Source organism: Aristolochia californica, unplaced genomic scaffold (genome assembly GCF_029961685.1).
Source record: "Aristolochia californica isolate CCGP_79_NKW_82.1479 unplaced genomic scaffold, dmAriCali1.0.hap1 SCAF_10, whole genome shotgun sequence".
Lineage (NCBI taxonomy): Eukaryota > Viridiplantae > Streptophyta > Magnoliopsida > Piperales > Aristolochiaceae > Aristolochia > Aristolochia californica.
This window is the reverse complement of record NW_027181771.1, coordinates 25,532,440-25,543,718: the sequence shown is the minus strand read 5'-3', so window position 1 is coordinate 25,543,718 and position 11,279 is coordinate 25,532,440. Positions and strand designations below refer to the sequence as shown.

Here is an 11,279-nt window from a genome sequence, read left to right as displayed (position 1 = left end):
ACATGTGGTGGCTTGTGCCCTGGTATTCATACTGTTATTCAAGAGATAGAATGTGGTTTGAATATTATGTATGGAGTGAATGACATCCTTGGTATTCAAGGAGGATATAGAGGATTTTACTCCAAAAATACCATTCCATTGACACCAATGGTTGGGAATGATATTCACAAACATAGTGGGACCTTCCTTTGTACCTCACGGGGAGGTCACAATACAATGAAAATAGTTGACGGCATACAGGACCTGGACATTAATCCGGTTTACATAATTGGAAGTCATGGAACCCAAAAAGGAGCATATGCCATATATGAGGAAATTGAGAAACGCAGGCTCCCGATCACTGTTGCTGGAATCCCTAAAACTATTGATAATGACATTGCAGTGATCAACAAATCCTTTGGTTTTGACACAGCTGTAGAAGAGGCTCAGAGGCCTATTAATGTTGCACACATTGCAATTGAAATTGTTGAGAATGGTGTTGGAATTGTGAAACTTATGGGTCGTTACAGTGGGTTTATAGCTATGTATGCTACTTTGGGAAGCCGAGATGTGGATTGTTGCTTAATTCCTGAGTCTCCATTTTACTTAGAAGGGGAAGGTGGACTTTTTGAATTTTTCGAGCAGAGAATTAAAGAAAATGGGCATATTATCATTGTGTTTGCTGAAGGTGCTGGGCATGAGTATGTTGCTCACAGCATGAGTCATATGGATACAAAAGATGCATCAAGGACTCATTTACTCCTTGATGCTGGCCTCTGGCAGTCTCAAAAAGTCAATGATCATTTCCCAAAAAGCCAGAAGACAGCAATAAACCTGCAGTATATTGATCCAACTTACAGGATCCGTGTAATTCCTAGTAATGCATCAAACAACATCTAATGTACTCTTCTTGCCCATAGTGTTGTTCATGGAGCCATAACCGGATATCCTGGCCAGGTGGTGATTGGCATGGATGTCGCTGCATCTAAGTTCTCTGACCATAAGGATAAGTCATATGATTTGAATTTCAAAGAGCCAAACCATGATAGCTACAAGTCCTTTGTGGCCTACTACTCACTTGTGTCTATTGCGGATCGATTTGCTAAGGCTGATTGGGAACATTACAACAAGCTAACAAAGGAGATTGGGGAGATCATTTTCTTCTTACTAACTCAAAGCGTGTGGAGAAAGCAATCCAGGACAAGGCGTGCAATGCTCTTCTGTTGAAGCTCAACCATACTGGCTCAGTGACAGAGAGCATTGAGGCTATTTAGATGTCCAAATGTACTGGCTGGGGTGTGATGACAATCACTGGAGTGATGGAACTGAGGATCCCTTTATTGCTGATATGGCCATTGGTTTGTCAACAGGTCAGATCCAGACAGGAGCCCCATGCCGGTCTGAGCGCCTTGCCAAAGATGACCAACACCCTCCCCAGGTTCTGTGGGCTGTTATTAGATCCAGTGCTAGCCTGAATAATGAAATTGCAGAGGTAGTAGCTCTGTTTACCACCAGTTATCAAACCTGGTTTTGGAACCTCTGCATTGCATGATACTGACATAAGAGAGAATTGCAGTGATGAGGTTACCCAAAAAAAAAAAAAAAAATTCTGCTTCTCAGCTTGGTTGCTCTACTTTTGTAGTCCAGCGCACTGACGTTGATACTGTGGTTGCCACTTTACATAGTCCCAACCTTTGGCACAACACACCATCCTACATTCGAGCTTGAAGGCAAGCTCATTCTCCAGGAGGGGAGTAATGTTATGGACTCATTAGGGGTTTATTAACAATTTCTATTCATTAGGGGTTTATTTGCAATTTCTATTCATCAAGGGTTTATTTGTAATTTGTTGAACTCATGGCCTTTGGCATGTTTTCCCTAACTCCATATATAGGGACGTGAGATGAATGAAGAAAGAAGCATTGAATTAATTAGTTGTAATCAGGTCAGATTTTCCCCTCTGAGGTCTAGGACGGATTCTCCCTTTGAGGTCCAGAGTTGAGCTTCCTTCGAAGGCTCAAAACATCACAACAATCCTCCCTATTCATCGTCTTTATAGTGTGTTAGATCCGGGGCGTAACAGCCTTAGCTTCAGTGCCTATTCTAAAGCTTCCAGATTTTAATGAATCCTTTGTGGTAGAATGTGATGCATCCGGAGGAGGTATTGGTGCAGTGTTACAGCAACTGGGACACCCCATCCCTTATTTCAGCCGCCAGTTGGGACAACACCACCACAAGTTAGCCGCATATGAGAGGGAACTGATTGGGTTAGCCAAGGCCATCCAACATTGGCGACCTTATCTCTGGGGACGACCATTTCTGATTTGTACAGATCATTGTAGCCTCAACTATCTTCTTGAGCAACGCCTCACCACATCACCGCAGTAGCACTGGTTGAGTAAAATCATGGGCTTCGATTTTACAGTTCAATATAAGCCAGACAGTTTGAATTTGGGGGCTGATGCTTTGTCTCGTCAGGACATTCCAGAACCACACGTTTATGCTCTCAGCCACCCACACTCACTTTTGTTGGATTCTTTTCGAGAGGAGACACATCAATATCAAGAACTTATTTCATTATATCAGGATATCCGGCAAGGGACAGTAGCTAGTCATTGGACAATTTAGGATCGTCTTATCCTATACAAAAACAAGATTTTTATGCATCACGTCCCCACTTATTCACACCATTCTGTCCTCTTTCCATGATAGCACACATGAGGGTCGACAGAAAACATATTTCCAAATCAGTTGGGAATTTTATAAGAGGGGTATGAAGAGCACGATTGCTGATTATGTAGTTGCTTGTTAGATTTGTCAATGAAACAAGGCTTAATCTTTAAGTCCTGCCGGCCTACTACAACCTCTGTAGCTACCATCTCAAATCTGGTCCGACATTTCCAAGGATTTCATTGATGGCCTTCCAACTTCATTAGGTAAATCCGTGATATTAGTTGTGGTTGACCATTTTTCAAAATATGGTCACTTCATTTCTTTGGCGCATCCATATACTGCTGCTCATGTAGCTCAGTTATTTATGGACCACATTGTCCGATTACACGGGATTCCTGCATCCCTTATCAGTGATAGGGATGCCATTTTTACCAGTACCTTTTGGAAATAATTATTCAAGTTACATGGCACCCAATTGGCATTCTCTTCTGCATATCATCCACAGACTGACGGACAAACTGAGGTCGTCAATCACACGATCGAAATGTATCTTCACTATATTGTGGGGGACTCACCTAAACGGTGGGTTAAGTGGCTTTCCTGGGCAGAATTTTGCTATAACACCTCTTACCACAGCGCACTGGGAACTACTCCTTTCAGGGTAGTTTATGGCAGAGATCCACCTCGTTTGTTATCCTATGAACCAGTGGCGTCCAAAGTCGTCACTTTGGACCAAGCATTAGCTGAAAGAGAAGCTATGCTCACTGAGGTGCGTACTCATCTCCAGGAGGCCCAACACTCTATGAAATTCTATTATGATAAGAAGCACCGAGAGGTATATTATTCCCCAGGAGATTATGTGTGGTTAAAGCTCCAACACTACCACCAACTGTCACTGACTGCCTCCAAGTGCCACAAGCTTTCTCCGAAATATTATGGTCCATTTCAGGTGTTGGACCGCATTGGCACCGTGGCCTACCGCTTTTAGTTACCACCCGAGGCAAAGATACATAATGTATTTCATGTATCCCAACTGAAGTTGTTCCAGGGCAACTCTCCCTTTCTGCACACCCCTCTGCCACCACTCCATGAAGGCTATGTCCTTTCTACTCCAGCTCAGGTATTACAGGCACGCCACATTCAAGGCGATTGGGAAGTTCTTGTACAGTGGGCAGATGCAGACCCCTACGACACTACATGGGAGCCATTATCAGCATTTCGGCTTCTCTACCCTTCCTTCGAGCTTGAGGACAAGTTCTTTCTCCAGGAGGGGGTGATTTTATGGACTCAATAGCATCATGAGTTACCAACAGGTGTAGGAATTAATTAATGTGGTTTTCAATTGTCATATAATTGATTTTGTTTTGGTTTGGTTTACAATTTATTTGGCTTGATCCAGTGACCCAAGGCTCTGAATTGTATTTGGCGTCCTCAGCCCTATTTAAGGGGACAGCTAGGTTAATGAAAGGTAGCGATTGAATTATCAAATTAGCCTAGAGTAAATTAGAGTAACAGGTCGAGAGCTCCTTCAAGCTCTCCCCCTTTTTCCCCCAAATCCCCTTTCTGAATTTCTTCTTGACATCACTCCATCAATCTATCCCTACGTCAAGCAAAGCAATGGAAGGAAGAGAAGAGAGGAGGGTGACAAGATCCATGGCTCGTGAGGATCCTAAAATAGACGTACATGAAGGGGAAGCAGCAGAAGTTGTCTCGGACGGGGCAATAGGCCACGGGCTGGAAAAATCAACAATTTCGTCCAATTTGCCACTTGAAGGCCCTGTGGAAGATTTGGGGGAAACCTCAAAGTGGGACGGGCAGAGAAGCCATACTTTAGAAAAATCCAAGATTTCCGCACAAGGAAATACAAGGCCGAACCATGGCGACGAAGATTTGGACCATGCTTCAGAAAAATTCAAGATTTCAGCGCAAGGAAATGCAAAGTCGAACGACGGCCACGATAATTTGGGGAAATCAGAGGGGTATGCTGCCACCCCATCGGTAAGGGTGGACGTGGGTTTGACCTCAACAAACCCCTCCTCCAGGCCAACAGAATGTCTCCCAAGACAAGAGAAGGTAATATTTCCGGTGATTCGTCCGACAAGGAGGTGTTTCCTCGAGCCCTCTATCTCGGACAATCCCCAAGCGACGAAGCCCCAAAGGGCTGCCATTCGCCACCTGACACGGAGGAGGCTCTGTCGGTGCCGTCGGACACAAATCCGATGGGATTCAACTTCTGGCCACCACCTCCCACTCGCAATCCACCTCTTCGTAGAACAGAGCAAACACAAGTTCCATATTGGGGGGGGGGGGGGGGGGGGGGGGGGGGTGAGTGTCTTGGAAATTTTTTTTTTTAGGGGCTTTGTTTTTCTATGGATGAGCACAGTACCTGTTCGGATGTGAATCTTCAAATTGCATATGTGGGGTATTTTCTGGATTCCCTGTATGCTGTCTGGCCACGAACTCCAAATTCAAAATTTTGGCATGGAAGTTCTCTGTTTCGTGAAGCAGAGAAACAATACCAAATTGAGGGTATTTCAGCTGGTGTGCATACAGTCCAAAATGGTTCTTGTCATGCTTTTGAACTTAATGACAAAATTTTGCGCCTTGTTGCCTCTGACCCTGCCTTCCTCAAGGATAATAGAACAATGATGGGTAGAAAAGATCTATTCAGTAACACTTTAAGGAAAGCATCCTATGCCTACAAAAGAATAGTTGAACTTCGTCTAACAGAAGAGGGGGCCCCTAAGTTGAGGTTTTTCATTGACGAACCTGCTTATACAGATTTTCATTGGGGTATGTTCGTCCCTGCCATTAAAGGGCAAGGCACTGATGAGCAGCAACAGAAGTGGCTACCATTGGCAACTAAGATGCAGATAATTGATTGTTATGCACACACTGAACTTGGTCATGGTTCCAATGTTCAAGGACTTGAAACAACCGCTACATTTGAGCCACAAACTGATGAGTTTATCATTCATAGTCCAACACTCACTTCCAGCAAATGGTGGCCTGGTGGCTTGGGTAACGTTTCAACACATGCTATTCTCTATGCTAAGCTAATCATAGATGGAAAGGAGCATGGAGTGAATGGTTTTATTGTTCAACTACGAAGTTTGGAAGATCACTTCCCTCTTCCAGGTATTACAATTGGTGATATTGGGATGAAATTCGGAAATGGAGCTTACAATACCATGGATAATGGTGTCCTGCGGTTTGATCATGTGCGCATACCAAGAGATCAGATGTTGATCCGAGTTTTGCTGGCCACATGAGAAGGGAAGTGTGTTCAATCAAATGTTCCAAGACAGCTTATTTATGGGACCTGCAGTAGTGAGTTTGTTTTTGATCTAATTAACACAGTTGGGCTAAAAATTTTGGATCCCATGTCTGCTGCTCGGACACGAAATTTTTTTTGGATGTTGTTTTATTTTTCTACTGCTGAGAACAGCAGCAGTGCGCCTCTTCCAATTTCTGCTACACGCATGGATGAAGGACATGTTTTATATTCTTTGCTGACGGGCGATAGAATGTTTTTGGGTAGTCAAATTGACAACGGGGTGCTGACAATTTTTTTGTGGAGGAATTCTATCAATTTTTTTGGGACGCATTATGTGGTTGTGGATGAGCACTGCAACCGTGTGGATGTTTCTGGTCATTGTTCCAGCAGTCCTAGTTCATTTCAACAGGCTGTGTTAAATTTTTTTCTGGTTTATGGAGGCGTTGGTGACAAACTGGATGGGAACTCTCGGTTCTCTGTTTTTATGATGAAACGGTATGCCAAATTTCAGGCGTTCAAATCCACAGACCTGTTTATACCGGGAGAAAGCACTGCAAGTCCTGACATGCACTTTATGGGGACTCTTCCAATTACTGTTGGTTGTTTAAGTGATTGCAAATATTGCAAGACAAATCATGCTCATGCCTTGCTGTATATATCATTTTCGTTGCAGGAATTGAAATTCTCGTCCCAACCAGTTGGCAGTGGGGCTTGTGTGCAGAAGTTACTCATGCAAAGGTTCAGCAGCCAGTTATGTGGATATGGAATTGGATTTTTGTGACGGAAATTCCTCTACATTTTTACACTTATCCCATGACAACCGGGGCTTGCTAGAGGGTATTGTTTCTACATTATGTATGCTGCTTGCTGGGACTAACTTCCCCCTCTTTTGCTTTGCATCTAAACAACAACTTCTCTCCTGGTCAGAACTTGACAAATATGGATCAAATCTTCCTCCTAAATCCAACTATCCTTTGCCCCCCAAGGCTACTGCTGTTACCGGGGATATGCTGCGTTATACCAAGGGGGAAGCCATGGTGGCAGATCACGCCTGGGCTGTCATTGCTGTGCAGGAACACTTGCAAATTTTGAAGTTGGGTGATCTTGTCCTTTTGACTGTTGTCTACAAACAAGTGCTGCCCATATCAGCTATTCTGGCAGAGTATACTGACCCATTCACTCCAAGTACTCAGAACAGAGATTCTCTAATTCTGTTTGAAGGCCAATTAACCATGGGAACTGAGCCAACGAGTTTTGGTCCTGATGCTGGTTTTGCTATGCTGGCAGAGTTGGTAAACACTATGCACGAAATCTGTGGGGTGCAGGACCTTCATTCTGTCATGGAAGTTTCACTACAGGAAATGGGGGTTGGACCAAATAAGCCACCTCCAGCCTCAAACAAGGTGGTTGCCAGGCTTCCAGTCATCACATTCACACGGGAACTCTTCGTCAAGTTAGGGAGAGAGACAGAGTATGCAGTTTGCACGGAGTACATGGTTATAGATGACAAGTTGCAACAATTGCTTCGCAAGCATTTCTTTCACCCAATTAGCTCAAGCCATGGTTACGTGAGCATACTTCGTGCCCGCTCTGCAGGCATGAACTACAAACAGATGACCACACATATATGAGCTAGGAAGCAATGGAAAAGAGGCTGCAACTGAACGGACAGACGCAGACTCCGCGCGCTTACACCACTTGTGTCGTCTAGAGGGAATGTGGATGCCACAGATGCTACTTGGGGAGATGTGGCGCCGTTTCGGCACGTATCCCTACCTTCGAGCTTGAGGACAAGCTCGTTCTTCCAGGGGGTGTAGTGTTATGAACACAATAACATTATCATTTTAATTGTTTTTCTTTAATTTATTTTATTTTATTTCAGTTTAGGCCATAGGGGTATTTTGGAATATTTTATTTATAGGGGTATTTTTGGAATATTTTATTTATAGGGGTATTTTTGTAATATTTTATTTTAAACCCTAACAGGGTGAACCCTATTTAAGGGGTAAGTGTAATGAGAAAGACAAGCATTGATTTTAGGGTAATTTTAGGTTAAACAGGCTTGGAGCTCTCCTTACAAGTGCTAGGGTTTTCAAGCTTCCCTTGGGCTTGATCTTCTTTTTCTCTTCTTCCTCTCTACGAATCCTAACGAATCCCTTGTGTCAGATCTGGGACCATAACAACCTACTAGTTTATTACTCGTTGCAATCTACTGCTAGGTTAGATATCAAATCCGTAATTGTTAGATCTCTCCAACCTGTGAAGCAATCGAGATTTAATGATTTGTTGCGTCAGGAATTATTAGATCTTGAGAAGAACGCTGGACTAAATTAAATGCAGTTGCTTGTGCTTGTATTGTTTAGCTTCATCGATCTTTCTAATTCTTAAGGTTGCTGCTAGATTAAACCTTTAGTGCTTGTCTTGGGTTGTTTAGTAGTTAGGTTTAATTGGATCACTTGTTTTCTAATTAACTACAAAAGGAGAGATAGAAAGATAATTCCAACGGTGAATATTCAAGTACGAATTGATATATGCTTACATCGATGATCAGTTGTGGAATTCTGATGGTGGATGTTGACTTAGACCAAAGTGTGTTCTTTTGATTGATTTTGATTATTTTAATTTGAATTGTTTCTAAGTTTTTTTAAAGTATTTTCGTTATACTCAAACCCCCCCATCCTTGTTCACGGAGCATAAAAGTAGACTAATCACTCTTTGTGGGATTGATCCTTACTCGCACTACTACATATATTTTTAGGAGATTGGTTTTATTTTTGGTTGCCTGCGACAGCACACCAAATTTTGGCACCGTTGTCGGGGTGATTCTAGTTGATTTTTGTGCTTTTTGTGATCATTATTTCTTTCTTGAAATTTTTGAAAAAAAAAATCGTTAGTTTTTCCTTGTTACGATTTTGGCAGAATTCTGACTCTGAAGCCAAATTCCACTGTTTTCAAGGATTTTTAGAATTTTAATTTCTTTTCGTTATTCTAGATTTTTCCTCATTTGTTTTTCATGTTTTATTAGAGTTTCCTTGATTGTTTATGACTGTATCTCGATCTTCTAATCAAGGTGATTTGTAGTACGATCCAGAAATAGAGAGAACTTTGTGCAGGTTAAGGAGAGAAGCTCAGAGGAATTCTAAAGAGAATGATCTAGCTCTTGACTCCCCATTTGATAGAGAACCTGATTTAGAGGAGGAGGAAGTCATGGCTGGAAATCTTACTTTGAAAGAGCTAGCAGCCCCTAATTTGAATGAACAATCCTTATGCATAACGTTCCCCACTTTGGATGCATAACGTTCCCCATATTTGAATTAAAATCTGGACTAATACATCTCATGCCCATTTTTCATGGTCTTGCAGGTGATGATTGTCACAAGCATCTAAAGGAGTTTCATGTGGTATGCACGAGTATGAAACCCACGAAGGTGACTGATGAGAAAATTAAATTACGAGTCTTTCCATTTTCTTTGAAGGATTCGGCTAAGGATTTTCTCTATTATCTACCCTCTGGGAGTATTACCACATGGAATGAGATAAAGAGATTATTTTTGGAGAAATATTTCCCAACTTCAAGGGCGGCCAAAATTCAGAAAGAAATTTGTGGTGTAAGGCAGCATAACGGAGAGTCCCTTTCTGAATATTGGGAACGTTTCAAGAAATTATGTGCAAGCTGCCCCCATCATCAGATTAGCGAGTAACTTCTTATCCAGTATTTCTATGAGGGTCTTCTACCCACTGATATGAGCATGATTGATGCTGCTAGTGGAGGAGCTTTAGTGGATAAAACTCCCGAGGCCGGGAGAAACTAGATTGCAAATATGGTGGCCAATTCTCAACTATTTAGCACTAGGATTAATCTTCCATCTAAGAATGTTAATGAGGTAAATGTTTCCCCCCTTGAACAAAAAATTGTGAGTCTAACCTCTCTTGTTCGTCAAATGGTTGTAGGTAATACGCAAACAGTGAAGGCTTGTGGGATTTGTTCAGTAGTAGGGCATTGTTATCGACTCTATAGCATCACGAGTTATCAACAGGCGTAGGATTTAATGAATGTGTTTTTCAATTTCCATGTAATTGTTTCTTGGTTTGGTTTTGTCTTTGGTTTGGGTTGGTTTAGCATTTATTGGTTTGAACCATTGACCCAAGTGGTCTTTAGGGTTTTGGACGTCCTCCACCCTATTTAAGGGGACGGCTAGGGTAATGAAGATTATGAATTGAGTTCACTTTAGTTAACGTAATTTAGATAAACAGGTCAAGAGCTCCTTCAAGCTCTCTTCCGTTTTTCCCCCAATTCTCCTTTCCGAAATTCAATTTCCTTCAACCCCTCATTCCATCTCAACGTCAAGCCAGGTAATGGAAGGAAGAGAAGAGAGGAGGGTGACAAGATCCATGGCTCGTGAGGATCCTAACAACGTGGTATCAGACAGGTCCACCCTTGGTGATTCCTTTTCTCCAGAGGACATACGTCAAGTCCTTTCAGAACTTCAACAACGATCCACTCTTCAAGGTACTGAAATTTCTCACATCAATACTAACTTACAAACTCTGAAATCATCTCTACAAACCATCCTCCGACAACTTGCTGCACTTCAAGCACCAACGCCACCACCAGCAACCAATTTTCAACCACAACCAGTTCCCCACCAACAATTCACGCCACCACCAAATCCACCCCTGCGCCAACCAATGGGTTCAATGACCACTCACGCACAAGGACCATCAACGGTTCCCAGGTACTTTAAACTTAGCTTTCCTACATATGATGGCTCTAAAGATCCTTTACTGTGGTTCACGAAATGTGAACAATTCTTCTATCATCAACAAACGGTGGAAATGGACAAGGTTACTTTGGCCGCCTACCACATGCTCGATGAAGCGTTCATGTGGTTCCATCACTACCAAAATGTCCATTCCATTCAGGATTGGCTGCACTTTAAACATGCTTGCCAGTTGAGGTTCGGACCTCCAGCTAGCAGCAACCCAGTGGGGGAATTGATCAACTACAAACAGACCAGCACCTTAGAAGTTTACCAAAAAATGTTCCAAGAAAGGTTGGCCAGAGCTAGTGAATTTGTTCCACCTCACCTACATGTTCAGACTTTTAATGCTGGATTGACAGAGGCAGTCAGATTGGAAGTGGAATTACTTGGTCCGACAAATTTGGACTCAGCAATGAATTATGCCAGAGCTGTGTAACACAAACAGAGAGTTCTAAAAGAGTCTTTACAAAGAAAACCATTTTGGCAAAATAGAATACAGGGTACTGCATCTGGTCCACGTTTTGGGTCCTCTGCCCCTAACCGAGCAGATCAGGCTACTAGTGTGCCTCCACACTCTATGCCACGTA

The 11,279-nt window shown here is 42.6% G+C and overlaps 1 protein-coding gene across 1 annotated transcript; it reads left to right on the top strand.

Annotated features, from left to right (window-relative positions):
- The first annotated feature begins 1,261 nt into the window (after positions 1 to 1,261).
- LOC137942995 (uncharacterized) lies at positions 1,262 to 3,640 on the top strand. Its single transcript, XM_068788704.1, has 2 exons — positions 1,262 to 1,471; positions 3,158 to 3,640. Exons 1-2 carry the CDS (start codon positions 1,262 to 1,264, stop codon positions 3,638 to 3,640), a joined length of 693 nt encoding a protein of 230 aa, XP_068644805.1.
- The last annotated feature ends 7,639 nt before the right edge of the window (positions 3,641 to 11,279 follow it).